Consider the following 18,915-nt stretch of genomic DNA (forward strand, 5'->3'; position numbering starts at 1 on the left):
GAGGAGCCAACACCAAGTTCAGGTCCCACTGCGGGACCAGGAGTCTAGAATATGGGAAAAGACTGTCCAACCCCTTGAGGAACCGGCCAGTCATAGCATGGGGAAATACCGTGTGCCCCTGCACTGGCGGATGGAAGGTAGATACGGCTTCCAGGTGCACCCTGAATGACGAAGGCGCCAGGCCCTGGGCTCTCAGGTGGAGGAGGTAGTCAAGAATAAGGGATCGGGGCAGTCACGGGAGAGACACCATGGTCCGCCGCCCATCTAGAAAAACGGGACCACTTCGCCAAATAAGTGCGGCGAGTGGAGGGTGTCAAGGAGGACGCGCTGAACCTGTTCTGAGCATGTCCTCTCCTCTCCGCCTAACCACTGAGCAGCCACACCATGAGGAGAAGAGCCGCTAGGTTGGGATGGAGGAGGCGGGCCTGGTCCTTAGAGAGTGGGTCCGGGTGGAGTGGCAACAGCCACGGCAGAGCTACCGCCAGGCCCATGAGGGTCCCATACCAATGTTGCCTGGGCCATGCCAGAGTAATCAGGATGACCTGGGCCTTGTCCGTCTTTATCTTCTCCAGGACCCTGCTGATTAGAGGGAATGGGGGGGAAGGCGTAGAGAAGCTGGCCTGACCAGTACAGGATAAAGGCATCATAGATCGCCTCCCCTCCACAGGCCCCCCCGGAGCAGAACCGGGTACATCGCCAGTTCTGCTGAGTCACGAATAGTTCCACCTGGGGAGTTCCCCACCTTCGGAAGAGCCGGTGGGCCACTTCTGGGTGGAGGGACCACTCGTGTTGCAAGGAAAAGTCCCTGCTCAAGTGATCCGCTCTCTCGTTCCGGGCACCCAGTAGGTGGAAGGCCCTCAGGTGGATGTCGTGGGCTATACAGAAGTCCCACAGCCTGAGGGTTTCGTGGCAGAGGATCGGGCCCCGAGTTGCCTGTTGATATAGAACATCAAGGAAGTGTTGTCCGTGAGGACCCTGACCACCTTGCCCTCCACGTGTGAGCGGAAGGCCATACACGCCAGCCACACCGCCCTGAGTTCCTTGACATTTATATGTAGGGTCAGGTCTTGGGTTGACCACAGGCCTTGGGTCTGAAAGTTCCCTACATGGGTCCCCCAACCCAGGTCCAACGTTGGGGACACCAGCTCCAAAGACGGGGCACTGTACCTGAACAGGACCCCTTGGAGCATGTTGTTTGGTGCGGACCACCACCGTAGGGAGGTGATCACAGAGTCCGGCACAGTGAGGACTTTGTCCATCCTGTCTGGGGCCTGGGAGAACTTCGAGGCCAACCAGAGTTGGAGGGGCCTCATCCTGAGTCTGGCGTGACGGACCACGTATGTGCACGCCGACATGTGACCCAAGAGCTGCAGGCAAACCCTGGCTGTTGTCACTGGGAATTTTGAAACGAGTCAATGAGACCTTTCAGGGTCTCAAATCTGTCTGGAGGAAGAGAGGCTGTGGCCGACGCTGTGTCCAGGAGCGCCCCAATAAACTCTATGCGTTGGACCGGGACTAACGTGGATTTGGTGCTGTTTACCAACAGGCCCAAGGCGGTGCATGTGGACAGGAGGAGCGCCATGTGATCCCTCACCTGCGACTGGGAGGTGCCCTTGACCAGCCAATCGTCCAGATAGGGAAAAAATCTTGACCCCGCCCCCCACCGCCTGAGGTAGGCCGCTACCACCGTCATGCATTTCATAAACACTCTGGGGGCAGTGGACAGACCAAACGGAAGGACCGTGAATTGGTAGTGATTCTTTCCCACCATGAAACGGAGGAATGGCCTGTGCCCCTTGAATATGGGGACGTGGAAGTACGCGTCCCGCAGAACGAGGGCAGCATACCAGTCCCCGGGATCCAGGGAGGGGATGATGGAGGTCAGGGAAACCATGAGGAACTTGAGTTTCACCATGCACTGGTTCAGACCTCGCAGGTCCAGGATGGGTCTGAGCCGCCCTTTGGCCTTTGGGATAAGGAAGTATTGGGAGTAATACCCCTTGCCCATGAACTCCTCGGACACCGCCTCTGCCGCTCCTAGTCCTAGGAGCCACCCCACCTCCTGCTCGAGCAGAGCCCCGTGCGAGGGGTCCTCCAATAGGGACGGGACGGGGGGTGTTTGGGCGGCGAGGAAGTAAACTGGAAGGCATAACCCTGGGAGATGGTGTTGAGGACCCATCGGTCCGAGGTTAGCCGCGACCATTCTGGGAGGAAAGCACACAACCGGTTGGAGAAAGGGAGCTTTATTGAGAGTGGATCCCTGATGAAGACTGCCTGCTTGCCCTTAGAGGAGCCAGGCTGGGGGGCCGGCCGAGATGGCCTCTAAGGGCCGCCCCCCTGTTTCTTGTGGGCGGCCTCATACTTCACAGCAGACTCCTGCCCAGGCCACCCTCCCGGCTTGAACTTAGGTCTTGCCGGAGCCGGTACATATAGGCCCAGAGTCTGGAGGGTTGTGAGGGAGTCTTTCATGCCGTGCAGCCTTGTATCTGTCTCCTCCGCAAACAGGGCTTTCCCGTCAAATGGGAGATCCTGCAGGGAGGACTGCACCTCGCTGGAAAGCCCAGAGAGCAGGAGCCATGGCACCCATCTCATGGATGCTGCGGAGGCCATAGATCATGCGGCCATATCTTCAGCATCCGAGGCTGCCTGTAGGGATGCCCTAGTGGCCGCTGCCCCCTCCTCCACTAGTGCCTTTAACTCCTTTCTATTGCGCTCCTGGAGGGAGTCCTCAAACTTGGGCAGGGAGACCCACAGATTGAATTCGTTCCGACCCAGGAGAGCCTGATGATTTGCCACTCGCAACTGGAAGCTCAAAGACGAATAAATTTTCCTTCCGAAAGAGTCCAGTCTCCAAGAGTCTTTATTCTTTGGGGTCAGGGCTGGTTGACCCCGCCATTCCCTGTGGCTGACCGACTCGACCACCAGGGAGTTGGGCGCCAGGTGGGTATACAAGTCCTCATGCCCCTTGGTGAGTACAAAGTTCTTGAGTTCTGCCTTCTTAGAGATAGGCACCAACGAGGCCGGTGTCTGCCACAGGGCATTTTAAATTTTAGCCACCCCTTCATGGAGAGGCAAGGCCACCCTACTCGTGCCGACGAGGACAGCACGTTAAACAGGGAGTCTGAGGGCTCTTCTATCTCCTCTGCCTGGAGATGGAGGCTTGCTGCCACCCTCTTTAAGAATTCTTGATGGGCCCTGAAGTCCTCCTGTGGGGTGGAGGGGGGCGGGGCCACAATCACCTTCTCCGGGCGGGGCGAGGAGGCCAGTGCAGTGCTCTGGGTATCGGTTGGCACTGGAGGGTCCACCACCTGGTCAGACTCCGGGAACGATGCCGAGGATGCACGTCCCACCGACTCCTTCCTTGGGGGTCTGGAGGGGGAGGCTGATGGTGCTTCCGAAGCTCTGGCCATCGAGCAAGCTCCGACTGGGGACTGTGCCATAGGCCACGGTGCCCACTGGTAACATTGGGCTGGCCACAACGCTCGGTGCCACTGCACCTGCTACACCACCGGCGGGGCTGGCTGTTCGGCTTGGCCCATTGAAGGACGGCTATGAATGGAGGCCAGGCTGGCGTACGATCTGCTGGACCGGGAGGAGCGGTGGTGCCGGGATCTACATTGGCCACGGGACCGCGATCTCGACGTGGAGAACCAGTACCAATGGTAGCAGCCGCTCCGCGAACAGCCTCAACAGGTGGACCCGGGACAGCGAGACTTGGAGCGGGAGGCCGAGTGGGAATGGCGTCAACAACCATGCTGTGACCGGCGGTCCCCCCTCCGAGACGAGGACCGTTGGCGGCGCCTGCTGCGGTCCCATCAATGACTGCTCCTCGAGGACAAGCGGTGCTGAGAGTCCTGACCGGACGGAACCCAGCCAGACAGTCTGGTCGGCGTCAAGGGCAATCCATCTGGACTCTGCCCTGAGCAGTCGCTGGGTGGTGAACAGCTTCGGGAATGTTCCCCCCACAGAGACCGATACCGAGCCGGAGGCGACTGCGGAGATCCAGCGGCGGCTTGCCTCTGGAGCGTGAGGCCGACATTGGCGGTGCCCGTGGCACTGGTACGGACATAACGTCCCGGGCCACCTGGAGGGCTTCAGGCGTGGAAGGTAGCTGGACATCTGGACAGGCCTGTTCTGAAGGGGCCGGGGTACTCCGCTCAATGTGAGTCGGAGGCCTGGAGCCCAGTGCGGAGCGAGGACGGCCCAACATGGGTCTAGCCTCTGTCCCAGATTTCCCTCGGTGCCGCTGCAAAGAGGGAGTCTTCCTGGCCCTCTTGGTGTGCCCCGTGAATGGGGAGCAGTGTGAACCAGTTGATGGCTCCGGAGGGTCGCCGTGTACCAACGCCGCCGTGCCGGGGACTGGTTCGGAGATGCATGCTGGAGTCAGGGTCAGCGCTGACTCCATCAGGATGGCCCGGAGCCTAATGTCCCTTTCTCTTTTGGTCCGAGGCTTAAACAACTTGCAAATCTTGCACCTTTCGCTGATATGGGTTTCTCCCAAACAGTGCAAACAGTCTGCGTGCGCGTCACTTCTTGACATAGAACGCCTACAAGGGCCACACGACTTAAACCCCGGGCCATGCCCTGGCCTGGGCTCGCTGACTGACTAAACTAACTAAACAGCTAACTAACTACAGGTATTAACACTGAACGAACTAACAGTACTGGGGATCGAGCCACAGCAAAGCTGGACGAGAGTAGTTCCGAAGCACCTTCCTTCTTGCCGCCAGTGAACTGAGGGTGGGGGGAGCACGCAGCTCCCCTTATACCGCGCCAGGCAGGCGCCACTCCAGGGGTCACAGGGGGCACTCCCCACCCTACGGGTACTGCTAGGGGAAAAACTTCTGGCACCGGTGCACGTGGTGAGCACGCACACCTATTGTGGAATACACACGAGCAATCACTCGAAGAAGAATAACTGGATTCCCTTTCATGCTGGGGATGGTGAAACACCAAGTGTCTTGCCTGTCCTGACAGTTTACAGACTCAGTTCCATCAGGACTACAACTCCCATAATGCACTCTCTCTTTTATCACTGTTTATTCTTCATTGGTTTAACTTAGAAAGATCCCTGGCCTTAAAGAAACACTTTCCATCACTCCTTGGGACTAAGCCCTGGTCTACACTAGGACTTTAGGTCGAATTTAGCAGCATTAAATCGATGTAAACCTGCACCTGTCCACACGATGAAGCCCTTTATTTCGACTTAAAGGGCTCTTAAAATTGATTTCCTTACTCCACCCCTGACAAGCGGATTAGCGCTTAAATCGGCCTTGCCGGGTCTAATTTGGGGTACTGTGGACACAATTCGACGGTATTGGCCTCCGGGAGCTATCCCAGAGTGCTCCATTGTGACTGCTCTGGACAGCACTCTCAACTCAGATGCACGATTGTTTGCCGTCGCTCTGACGCAGGGAGGGGCGACTGACGACATGGCTTACAGGGTTGGCTTACAGGGAGCTAAAATCAACAAAGGGGGTGGCTTTACATCAAGGAGTATTTCAGGCAGGACTTCACGGAGGGTTCCAATAAGAAATGGTGCACCTAAGTTATTGTTCTTATTGGAACAAGGAGGTTAGTCTGGCCTCTGATTGATAGATGGCTAGATTTACCTCGCTGCACCTTCTCTGTGAGTGACTGCAGTGTGACCTAGAGGAATGAGTCCCCTAGATGGGGGCCGGGGGGTGGGGGTGGGGTTTGCAAATGAGTACAAAACAAATCTGGTCTATTTCTTGTTTTGATCCACTCCATCTATCTTTTACATCTTTGGCCGGCAGCAGATGGTGCAGAAGGACTGCATGCCATCCACATCTCATGGCTGCTCGGCAGAAGATGGTACAATAGGACTGCTAGCCAACCTCATCTCTTGCCTGCCCAGCAGAAGATGATGCAATAGGACTGCTAGCAATCCGTATCACCTGCCTGCTCACCATAAGATGGTTCAATAGGACTGACTGCAGGACTAAAGAGAATGACTTCAACAAGTCACTCCAAATTTAGTCCCTGCGCCCATGTCTGCCCAGGCGCTCCTGATCGACCTCACAGAGGCGACCAGGAGCACCTCGGACATGACGATGACGGCTACCAGTCCTATTGCACTGTCTGCTGCCACAAGGCAATGGGTTGCTGCTGCTGTGTAGCAATGCAGTACCGTGTCTTCCAGCACCCAGGAGACATACGGTGACAGTGAGCTGAGCGGGCTCCATGCTTGCCATGGTATGGCGTCTGCACAGGTAACTCAGAAAAAAAGGTGCGAAATGATTGTCTGCCCTTGCTTTCACGGAGGGAGGGAGGGAGGGAACGGGGGCCTGACGATATGTACCCAGAACCACCCGCGACAATGTTTTAGCCCCATCAGGCACTGGGATCTCAACCCAGAATTCCAATGGGCAGCGGAGACTGCGGGAACTGTGTGATAGCTACCCAGAATTCCAATGGGTAGCGGAGACTGCGGGAACTGTGTGATAGCTACCCACAGTGGAACGCTCCGGAAGTCAACTCTAGCCTCAGTACTGTGGAAGCACTCCACCGAGTTAATGCACTTAGAGCATTTTCTGTGGGGACACACACACTCGAATATATAAAACCGATTTCTAAAAAACTGACTTCTATAAATTCGACCTAATTTCGTAGTGTAGACATACCCTAAGCTGTGTATTAAACATAAGCTACTTCACTTTCAAGGTCCTTCACAGCCTATCCACACACTATTTAGATCTCGTTCAGTATTGAAAAGTCAGCTCCCACCTGTGATCAGCTTAAGGTACCAGTCTTCACTGCCCACTTGTTAAATTTTCCAACATGCATCTTTGTACTTTTCTTCCATGCTGCCCTTCACATAGGGAGGAGCTCTCCATAAACATCCACAAAGCCATTCATGGTTTTCCTTCAAATCCCTCCTTAAAAACTTTCCTTTGCTTACAAAAATCTTGATAAGGGTTGTGCTGCTGGTGTGCTGAGACGACAGCCTATCCTACTGGTTAATACGGTCTCACTGTTTGCTGGTACTCCCTCATCAATCTGTCCATATCCATCTGTCATCTCTTCATGGACACTTCAACTGTAAGCTTGTTTGGGGCAGGGGCTATCTTTTTGTCCTGTGTTCGTACAGCGCCTAAACAGTGGGGGTCCTGGGCACTACAATACAAATAACAAACAACTAATAATACAAAGCTTTATGAAAATGTACACAGCTTCCTTATTTCAGTCATTTAACACTCGAGTGAAAGTAAAGACACTGAATGGTGACACACTGGAAAAAGTCACGTCTAGAATGCAAGATGGGAGGGAGCATTTTGGAGACACAAGTTCTCCAGTTCTCCTTTGTTACTACCTAAACAAATAGGGACATGCAGAAATCGGGATGCAAGTCTAAACACTACAAAAAGACATGAGTGTGTTATTCTGCACCCAGAAAGGTTGTGAGTGATTAAGAGATGAGCATCTAAAGTTACAATACACCAATTTGTTCACACCTGTAGGACTGCAGAGAAAAACCTGACTTCAACCTCATCCTGCAGCCTGTACGCCTACAACTCCCATGGACTCGTCAGGAGTTGCACTTGATAAAGGTCTAGCCAGAGGACCAGGCTCAAAGTGCCATATTGTAATATGCACCTCTCTGTCTCCAAATCCAAGCAGTTAAGGAGGAAGATCCCAGTTCTGAGGGCATTCACTTTACGCCAAGCAACATCTAAATGGATTTTGAATCTACTGCACACAGTACAGTGCAGAGCACTGGGAAATTGCCACTGCATTAGGACAGCCTCTCCTTTGCTGGTTCAAAACAGCAAGAATGAAAAGCTTGTATTACACTAGCAGGAGGTGGCCATCTCACTAATTCAATACAAGCATCTCACTATGAAGTCTCCAGATAGAAGTCCGTTTCCATTTATCTCTCTAGTGACAGGATTAGACTAGTGGAACAGCGTACAAGAGTGCCTAAACACTGAAGGAGATTAAGCATTTCTAGAGTGCCACAAACAGATATGCCATACCAAGGATTGCCTGTTAGCACAGATTTAAAGACCACATACTGCAGATTACATTGTCTACGCTATGTGATCATGACAGCAGCGCACACAGAACCCCGAACTGAATTTGAAAAGTCAACTGGATGCCTGCTACTGCTACGCTTGTGTTGTTACCTCAGATACATTTGCCAGCTTCAGTATCCTAGAGGGAAAATGAAAGATGACAAGCTGATGATTCGCACATTGTTCGTAAGCTTAAATTTCATAATTATAGAAGTGCAAGAGAGGGATGATTAAGGAACCGCCCAGGTAAAACAGCAGAAAACTATTGCAACAGGTGCCTTGTGGGTTTAGAAGACAGATGCATGTGGAGGTGCCAGTCGGGTGAGAAAGGTAATATAGCTATTTACCTCCCACAGCAGGGCTTCAACCTAGACTTGTGCCTGGAAGTCTACATTGTTCTATTTTCTGACCACCAGATTCTAGTCACCCCGCATTCTTCTATGGGTTTGTTTTTAAAATCCCACCTGCAATTGCATGGCTTATTAAATTCATCCGAATACTACATCAGCTTTTACAGCAGTTTGTATCTATGAATCTCAATGCACTTTAAACAACAATGAATTTAGTTCCGTGAGATAGGGAAATGGTGTTGTCCCTATTTCACAAGAGGCAAAGGATCAGAAATTAAATGTCAATATTTTCAAGAGTATCATACTGCTTCTGGGTGCCAAATTCGAGACCCCATACCTGTAGGCCTCATTTTCAGAAGCACTAGACACTTACGGCTTCCACTTCTGTTGTGCCCAAGGTCTGCAGCTGGGAAACCCAAAATTGAGGTACCCCAAAATAAATCAGTTGCAACTCTTCAAAACGTTGGTTTGAGTGACTTGTTCATTGCCAGATACAACATTAAGGAAATTAGTTAGGGAAGTGGATTGGACTGAAGAATTTATGGATCTAAAGGCAGAGGAGGCCTGGGATTACTTTAAATCAAAGATGCAGAAGCTATTGGAAGCCTGCATCCCAAGAAAGGGGAAAAAATTCATAGGGAGGAGTTGTAGACCAAGCTGGATGAGCAAGCATCTCAGAGAGGTGATTAAGAAAAAGCAGAAAGCATACAGGGAGTGGAAGATGGGAGGGATCAGCAAGGAAAGCTACCTTATTGAGGTCAGAACATGTAGGGATAAAGTGAGACAGGCTAAAAGTCAAGTAGAGTTGGACCTTCCAAAGGGAATTAAAACCAATAGCAAAAGGTTCTATAGCCATATAAATAAGAAGAAAACAAAGAAAAAAGAAGTGGGACCGCTAAACACCGAGGATGGAGTGGAGGTCAAGGATAATCTAGGCATGGCTCAATATCTAAACAAATACTTTGCCTCAGTCTTTAATAAGGCTAAAGAGGATCTTTGGGATAATGGTAGCATGACAATTGGGAATGAGGATATGGAGGTAGATATTACCATATTTGAGGTAGAAGCGAAACTCAAACAGCTTAATGGGACTAAATCGGGGGGCCCGGATAATCTTCATCCAAGAATATTAAAGGAATTGGCACCTGAAATTGCAAGCTCATTAGCAAGAATTTTTAATGAATCTGTAAACTCAGGGGTTGTACCATATGATTGGAGAATTGCTAACATAGTTCCTATTTTTAAGAAAGGGAAAAATGTGATCCAGGTAACTACAGGCCTGTTAGTTTGACATCTGTAGTACGCAAGGTCTTGGAAAAAATTCTGAAGGAGAAAGTAGTTAAGGACATTGAAGTCTATGGTAAATGGGACAAAATACAACATGGTTTTACAAAAGGTAGATCGTGCCAAACCAACCTGATCTCCTTCTTTGAGAAAGTAACAGATTTTTTAGACGAGGGAAACGCAGTGGATCTAATTTACCTAGATTTCAGTAAGGCGTTTGATACCATGCCACATGGGGAATTATTAGTTAAATTGGATAAGATGGGAATCAATATGAAAACTGAAAGGTGGATAAGGAATTGGTTAAAGGGGAGACTACAACGGGTCCTACTGAAAGGTGAACTGTCAGGCTGGAGGGAGGTTACCAGTGGAGTTCCTCAAGGATCAGTTTTGGGATCAATCTTTTTATTACTGACCTCGGCACAAAAAGTGGGAGTGTGCTAACAAAGTTTGCGGATGATACAAAGCTGGGAGGTATTGCCAATTTAGAGAAGGACCAGGATATCATACAGGAGGATCTGGATGACCTTGTATACTGGAGTAATAGTAATAGGATGCAATTTAATAGTGAGAAGTGTAAGGTTATGCATTTAGGGATTAATAACAAGAATTTTAGTTATAAGCTGGGGACGCATCAATTAGAGGTAACGGAGGAGGAGAAGGACCTTGGAGTATTGGTTGATCATAGGATGACCATGAGCCGCCAATGTGATGTGGCTGTGAAAAAAGCTAATGCGGTCTTGGGATGCATCAGGAGAGGTATTTCCAGTAGAGATAAGGAGGTTTTAGTACCGTTATACAAGGCACTAGTGAGACCTCACCTGGAATACTGTGTGCAGTTCTGGTCTCCCATGTTTAAGAAGGATGAATTCAAACTGGAACAGGTACAGAAAAGGGCTACTAGGATGATCCAAGGAATGGAAAACTTGTCTTATGAAAGGAGACTCAAGGAGCTTGGCTTGTTTAGCCTAACTAAAAGAAGGTTGAGGGGAGATATGATTGCTCTCTATAAATATATCAGAGGGATAAATACCGGAGAAGGAGAGGAATTATTTAAGCTCAGTACCAATGTGGACACAAGAACAAATGGATATAAACTGGTCATTGGGAAGTTCAGACTTGAAATTAGACGAAGGTTTCTAACCATCAGAGGAGTGAAGTTTTGGAATAGCTTTCCAAGGGAAGCAGTGGGGGGCAAAAGATCTATCTGGCTTTAAGATTAAACTCGATAAGTTTATGGAGGAGATGGTATGATGGGATAACATGAGTTTGGTAATGAATTGATCTGTAAATATTCATGGTAAATAGGCCTAATGGCCTGTGATGGGATGTTAGATGGGGTGGGATCTGAGTTACTCAGGAAAGAATTTTCTGTAGTATGTGGCTGGTGAATCTTGCCCATATTCTCAGGGTTTAGCTGATCGCCATATTTGGGGTCGGAAAGGAATTTTCCTCCAGGGCAGACTGGAAGAGGCCCTGGAGGTTTTTCGCCTTCCTCTGTAGCATGGGGCACGGGTCGCTTGCTGGAGGATTCTCTGCTCCTTGAAGTCTTTAAACCATGATTTGAGGACTTCAATAGCTCAGACATAGGTGAGAGGTTTTTTGCAGGAGTGGGTGGGTGAGATTCTGTGGCCTGCGTTGTGCAGGAGGTCGGACTAGATGATCATTATGGTCCCTTCTGACCTTAGTATCTATGAAACATCACCGGTGGAGCCAGAAATAGGTCTCTCAGCTTCTGACCTTCAGTCCTGGGTCTTTACCCTAAGACTACCCCCTTCCTCCCTTTGCTTTTTGGCAAGGCAACTTACTTCTTGCCTTCCAACACCTTTAACAGTTACCTCTCATTGCTCTTCAGAGCGTGAAGCAGCATGGGGAGGGAAGGCTCAAAGATCCTAAGCATCTTGAGCGTTAGCCTGCAAAACCCATTTCTAAGTAACAGTGATATAGGTGGTGAATTCTGAGATTCCCACCACCATCACAACCTTTCTTCCCATTATAAGGCTAACAGAAGCTTCCCCAATAAAACAAAATTCCATCTGCTACTTGTTCTGAGGCAAGAAGGAAAATGTATTTCTTTCTCCCATTCATAAACAGATTGTTTGCCACACCTACACATTCTCTGGGCACCAAAACACAGCTCTGACTTTATAGACAGACAAGTGGGTCTGAAACCTGACACATTAAATAGCAAAAGCAGGCTCATGCCATCCTGCCTACCTGGAAGAGCCTGATTTATGTCAGTGCCGATGCGTGTCGCTTGGGAACATGCTGGTGTTGTAGACTTCAGCCAGTAATGCTGGCAACAGTAACAAGAGGCACATAGTTTCCCCAAACGTACCCATTTCAGCCAGAGAACAGAATGACATTGGCCTGGCACATGTGTTTATCAGGCTAGGACAGCAGTTCTCAAACTGTGGATTGAGACCCCATTTTAATTGGGTCACCAGGGTCAGCATTAGACTTATTGGGACCCAGGGCTGAATCTGAAGCACAAGCTCCACCCCCACCCAGAGCGGTGGGGCTCGGGCTCTGGCCCCTCGCCCCCTACCCAGGGTCATGTAGTAATTCTGTCAGAACACGATCACGGTTCAATGAAATTTGAGAACCCCTGGGCTAGGATATCTAGGGAAGCCTCCAGGGGAAACACTTCACAGTTTGGAAACTATAACAGAAGAGCGCAACATGGTATCTCTTCCAAGGCACCGTCCTTAACCTTCAGAATAGGTCTCAGCCTTCCATCGGGACGCTTCTCACAAGGAAGCCTAAAGCTACGATTAGGGTGGATGTGTCACATTTTGAAGATCAGAGAATCCTTTTCTGTCCATTTCAGACTTTACACACTACTTGTTTCCCTCTTTACAGAAAGACGTGATGTGATGCAGCCATAGGATTATGACATGTAACCTATTTCCTTACAGCCCTCTGTATCCTTCCTTTTGTCACCGCAGTTGCACCCTTCCCTGCAGAGCTAGCCAGATTAAAACCCAAAAGTCAGACTGCGAAACCCATTGAAGAGGATCAATACAAAGTATAAGGCCTTATACCACTACAGCTAACCCCCACCTTCCTGTTCAGGAATACATTGTACTGTCTAAGCATATTTATACACCCATATATGCACCCACACTACAAGGTTGTATGGGTGTAATTATTTCAGTAAAAAAGGTCACCCTCCCTAAATAGACACAGTTTTATTGGTACAACATTTGTGCTTAGACCAGATAAATGCTGGTTAAAGAATAGGCCTGCTTAAACAGTAGTCTTGCTGCAACAACACTTGGAATGCGGCAGGAATGTGTCCGATATCTTGGAGGAAACACGAGAAATTAATTTAACACCTCATGTAATAGGCACACATCAGCCGAGTGCCCCACAGCATACCACCAGCTTGGTTTCCTGTCTCTCCTTTTAGAAGGTTTGTATAATACAATATCTCAGAGGGTTTTGGGGAGACAGGGGAAGAATGATGGAAATGTTAAGTGCAACAAAAGAAATCTGTCTCCTTGAAAACTCTAGCAGTATTCCCTCGTTGAGCTGCCTGGAGGAAAATGTGATGGAGGGCTTTTTTTTAAAAAAAAATTGGGGGAGGGAGCGGGGAATGTGCATCTGGCAGCAGCTGCTTATACTGTGATCAGATGGAAAGCCAGAAGTGGAAAGTGTTTCCAAAGGATGGCAGATGTGCACATACACAGCTTCCTTCTTCAAACCACAGCAGCTTTGAGTACTTTAACACTGCATTCTCCAGGTGCCATTTATGTACATTAACAATCCTCTTCCTCCCCTTCCAATGCCTTTTCTACCCCAGCTTCAGATCACAAACAGGGAAAGATGCTTTATCTGAAGCATCTCTATTTCCCCTCTAATTTTCTCAGCTGTAATTAGCTTGTAGTACCACGGCTGTGTATTTTCTACTATTAAGCATCAGAACTAGCTGCAAACAGCACTTTGGTGTGACAACTGATATCTGTCAGAATCCAACTGAAGCTTAAGTAATCGACAACTCTCAATTTATAGAAATCTTAAACCAACAGGGATAGTACAGAAGTTACACTGCCTGACTTACTGCAATGCTGTTAGAAAGCTGTAATTACATTCAGACCAATAAATACTGTACTAGCAAAGGCCAAGTTTTCAGCTGGCCTGCAGTTTTGTATTCTCATTGTTAGAGATGCACCACCACAGAGCAGAAGTGAGTGCAAAAACCTGTGTGGGCCAAATTACACAGCTGAGCTACCAGTTCATGAGAAACTGATCCCATGCCTGCTGAACTTCCACAGACAATGGATCAGGTCCTTAGTGAACACAGTATTTTGGGAATAAAACAGAAGGCCAGAGCTGTAATCACCAGTTGGAGACAGATGAAAATGAAACCTCATGAGTGTGTAAGCTCTTTGGGACTGAGACCAGGCAGAGCATGCATATTCTAGGCACTGCTGGAAAGTAACAGTTTTACTACTAGAAGTCAGTTTTTCCACCAGATAGCAACCCAAGGTCGATTGTGGACACAGGGAGGGAGCCAACCCTTTTCGGTCTCCCTCTCCACCCCCAGCAAGCACAAGGAAATTTTCAAATGACCTTTTTCCTCTACATCTACAGATGACCAACCAGATTTCCTTCCTCTTCTCCGTCCCTCTGTCATTTAGATAAATAGCTTGGGAGACAACACATGAAATATGGTAAAGAAAACGGGCGAAACCCCAGAATTTTCCATTATCTGAATTTACCTGTGTATGAGAGACAAGTAGCTCCTCTCCCCATCCCAATTCTTGTTTTTGGCAAAACAAAATCAATCAATCACCATTGAGAATTGGGTCTATAATCCCTACTACACCCTCAACATTTGTTCAAACGCAGAAGATGGCAAGAGACGTTTTGTAACCACAGTGAACATGCAAGCTGGAGGAGGATTTTTCTGAAGCTCCGACACTTGTCATGCTGACAATTTGGATCAGTACTGCCAATGTGGGGGTGGGGAGTCTCTTCACTCCATACACCACAGTACCAGTTTTCTGCTGACTTCAATTTACAGAAAGCCTGCATTCCATGCACAAAACCCAAGACACACGGAAGAAAGAATCTCTTGTTACTTCAAGATTAAAAAACAACAACCGATCTCTGTTAAAGGCTCTGATTCAAAAAGGCCCATTATTTTACCAAGTCTTTTTGTTTGATAAATGACCTTTGAAATACCTGGTTTCAATGCATCACAGATTAATTTACTGCATTTTGCCTTTCCAGGCAAAGAAGTCTATATTTAATGTGTTCATTATTCCTTTATCTGGTATTTATTTACAAAAAGACTTCTGAGTATTACTCAATACATTGACGTAGATCTATTCTTTGATACAGAATTTGCTTAAGTAGGCTTTGCTGTATTTATTTATTTTTTAAACAGGGCAAAGAAATAAATAAAAACCCCTGAAATATATAAGAGTGCTATTTCCCCCCAGTTTACTACATCTGTACTTGAGTGGTTAGGATATAAAACTGTCATCTAGTAAGTGGGAGAGGATGAAATCAGAAAGTGAAATTGAAGAGTTATGCATACAAGGCCAGCACTCTTCTACCACATGAGATCATGATTATCTATTTTAGGTATTTTAAAGCACTTATCACTTGGCAGCTCAGAACCATGATCCGACCTCCCACTCACACAAAGACAAGACATAGAAATTATTTTTATGCATGGGAATGTTTTTGCCCTCGACAGAAGTTTATAAAACAACCTTGTTTAAGAGAGATGATAGAGCTGCCAAATTATTAGACAGACAGACATGGAGAGCATAGGTCCGCTTCCTCTACAACCAGGAATTGTTCCTAATTGCACACATTCAATTATAAATTGTCCCTTTTGGAGTAGGGAGATTAGTCTGTGGCCCCCCGCCTCCCCCATCACCTCCCTTATGAAAAAGGAACATCTATTAATGTGTTATGCATGACACATTATGGAGGTGCTAAAGGCAACTCTATAGTTAAGGCTGACTTAAGTTTTGCACTGAAAGAAAGTATTCCACTTCTTATGTATGAAAAATACAAAATACATACGTCCTCCACAAGATTACAGCACTTAGCCGAGTACAGAAAGGATTTTCTGAGAATTTATAAGCAATTCTGTTAGTCTGAGTTAAATTTCTTAAAGGACCCATTTCTAATTTTAGCACCAGGCGTCAGACCTTTTCTGGTCCCTAATGATCTTAATAATAGAGCAACAGACTCTTCAAACTCCCCATATACTTAACACTCACTGAAATCGCATGCATTAGTTAAAATCGATTTTTTTTAAAAAAAAAAATACTAATAGCTATGTTTTGCAGTTATACTTCATAGGTAAAGTTTCTCCTTCAGCACAGGCAGACACATACGTACTACTTCAGAGTTCTTTGTGGAATTCTATCTCCCATGGTTCTCAATGGGACTGAAGTCAGGGGCTTCCCTTGACCAAAATGGACCATTCACCAGCTCTTTTCCACATCCTGATAATAGAAGGGTTACCATCTTCCCTAAGGGCAGCCTGGCTTCACTCCAATGTAGAAAAATGAGAAGTGGTGGCCATTTTGCAAGGCAGCATTTCTTCATGAGTTTCCGGGAATAAGTCCCACCCCACCGCTTCAGTCTCTAAACAGACTGTTAATCCTAAAAGTAATATTTTCAAAACCTACTTGTTGCACCAGATATATTCAAAACAGTAATAGTAAGAGGGACAATGAAAGGTACTTAAAATGAGCCCCAGCCAGTCCACATCCAGTCACCAAATCAAACTTAAAGAAATCACCAAGATTGTCAACATTGTCATAATTTACCTCAAACTATGGTTATTTAAACAATTCCAATACGAAAGAATTTTTTGTTTCCAGGAAAAAAAGTTACAACTTCTTCAGGAGTTTTTATATGTTATGCTCTCACTGCTCTGACCCTGTTGTCGTCTTCCTTGAATCCCCTTCCCTAGCTGACTCATCCCTTCAGGTTCAAATTTCTCATCCTCACCCAAGAAGCTCTACATCTTTGCACTGGTTTCTCCCTACTCATCATCTTGCTTCTCAATCTCCCCCCCAGTCCTCTGACCTTTCTACTGTGTCTCCTCCTCCCACACTTAGATTCATGCCTTCTGTTATGTCTCCATTGGAAGTCTCCTCACTTCTCATCCACCATGCCCCCTCTTCTTTTAAATCTCTTATTTCCAAGAATCTTCCCCCAATAGTTTTCCTCACCACTGATCTCTCTGTGCCCCTTCTTCTAAAACTGCTGCCCCATATTTTGAGCGCACTTTATAGGTCAGGGATTATTATTTAATCAAGGTTTTATATAAGCGGTGTATATATTATGGAACTGTACTGGTGAATACTAATAAGAAAATTTGGGAAAGAAAACTTTGCATAATAAAAGTCAGTTGTTTCCACAAGTCAGTCATGTCTGCTTTAAAAATCATTTTATTTGATAGAGCGAGCAGCTGCTATGCCGTGCATGACTGAGTGTGGACAGGGGTAGACTGTGGTGTTTTTTCACTGCTCCTCAACAAAAAGTCCTGAAGTGTTCTTAATGTGAGCGTAATGTTATTATCCCAGGAATATCAGCCTGCAGTCACGACTGACTGATACAACAGGCCAAATATATTCACCTTCAGGGACATATTTTGAAAAGGCTGAAAATGCACATAAGCACATGTACCTGCAACTTGTGTGCACAAACTGGAGAAGTGAACTGCAAAAGGGAAGTTAGGTGCCTCACAGACCTCTTGTACATAGGAGAGGCAGGTCAACAATATTAGGTAACCATTCACCAAAACTAGCAAGAATTTGTTGTACACACTCAGATGTGCCAGGCTTTTCAAAACCACAGGCTGCAAGTACAGCATGTGTACCTGTTAAAGAACTCACTGATTTTTTTTTTTTTTTTTTTTTTTGACACAAGAGCTTTGAAGTATTGCCCTCAGGACAAGCAAGTTACATAGGCAGGAGTGCTGAAGGCTTTAGACATAATGGGCCAGACTGTGATGCCTGTAGTCACAAGAGACAGTCTATATATCATGAGTAGTCCCACTGACTTCAGTGGAAACACATGTGGAGTGAGGTAATATACAATGTGAGTAAAGCTATCAATCTGACCCAATGTGAGCTTAATTTTTTTCTTGCCCACAAGAGGACCAAGAAGCAGTCTCTACTAGTAATCACTTTCAGTATCTCCATTATAACCTACCCATTCCACTTGCTCAACTTCAAGCTGCCCAAATGTTATTTAAAAAAAAATATATATATAAACCAATAGTTATGAGCTGTTTGAGAATTAGAATTGGTGAAAGATCTTTCCACTTAAAAAAAATCTTAATCACTCCGCCCCCTCCCCCCCAAGAGAAGGCAGCTCAAAACATAAAAGTGAGCTTTCAAACTTCAAATATGGAAAATACATTAGGATGTAATTGAAGGGCATGTGCTTTGTTACTTTGCAAAAAAGATGGTTTTAAATTTAGATGAAAAACATTTAGAAATGTAGAGCCAAGAATGCACAAAAAGAAACTGTGTTAAGTAGTAAGCTGAGAAGCTACAGACTGATGCAGTGCCAATATGTGAGCAACGAGCAGAACATGAAGTAGTAAGATATTTACTATAAAAAAATAAACTTAAATAATAAAAATAATCACAAGAACATCAAGTAGTAAGTTAGCAATATGAACTTGGCCACAATGCACAAAAATATCTGCCATTTCTGAAATTCTAAGATGCATAATGTAATGTTTTTGTTAATGAATACACACACAGTACCACAAAAAACCAAAAGCATCAACAGTACTGAGCTAAAGTTTGCACAGTTTGGCAGTTAGTAGTTATTTCCTCAACTGATTTTTTATTACACCAATTTACATTAACACAGATCTCCATTTTTAAGATTATGTGAATTAACCTGTACATGTAAGAACACCTGCACTTATATGTGAGCATTCTTTTAAATACTTAAAAATAGCAATACTGTGCATATTAATCACCACATTAACTCTTCTTATGAAGCCTTGACTGTGGGTGAGCAAAGGTTTTGGCAACAGTGACCTGGCAATTGATTTTCCTCACCTATTGCTGTGCTTAGACTTTTCCCGGTCTTTTTCCTTGTCTTTCTTGTGCTCTTTGTGCCGGTGTTCTCGGTCTTTGTGTTTATCTTTGTGTTTGTGAGAATCTGTAAGCAGAAGAGGAAAGGAATTAAGAAATAAAATTGGGAGTAGTGAACTGTGTGTCAAGTCATCAGCTCCCTCATGCAGC

At 46.6% G+C, this 18,915-nt stretch overlaps 1 protein-coding gene across 2 annotated transcripts in view; it reads right to left on the reverse strand.

Annotated features, from left to right (window-relative positions):
- The window catches only part of TOP1 (DNA topoisomerase I), an 84,998-nt gene that overhangs the window by 35,359 nt on the left and 30,724 nt on the right, over positions 1-18,915 (reverse strand). For both annotated transcript variants that reach the window (XM_007057182.4, XM_043526799.1), the window contains exon 3: positions 18,730-18,832. In XM_007057182.4, the coding sequence (XP_007057244.1) occupies positions 18,730-18,832 (103 nt within the window). The remainder of the gene's footprint in view (positions 1-18,729; positions 18,833-18,915) is intronic.

Source organism: Chelonia mydas, chromosome 13, assembly GCF_015237465.2.
Source record: "Chelonia mydas isolate rCheMyd1 chromosome 13, rCheMyd1.pri.v2, whole genome shotgun sequence".
Lineage (NCBI taxonomy): Eukaryota > Metazoa > Chordata > Testudines > Cheloniidae > Chelonia > Chelonia mydas.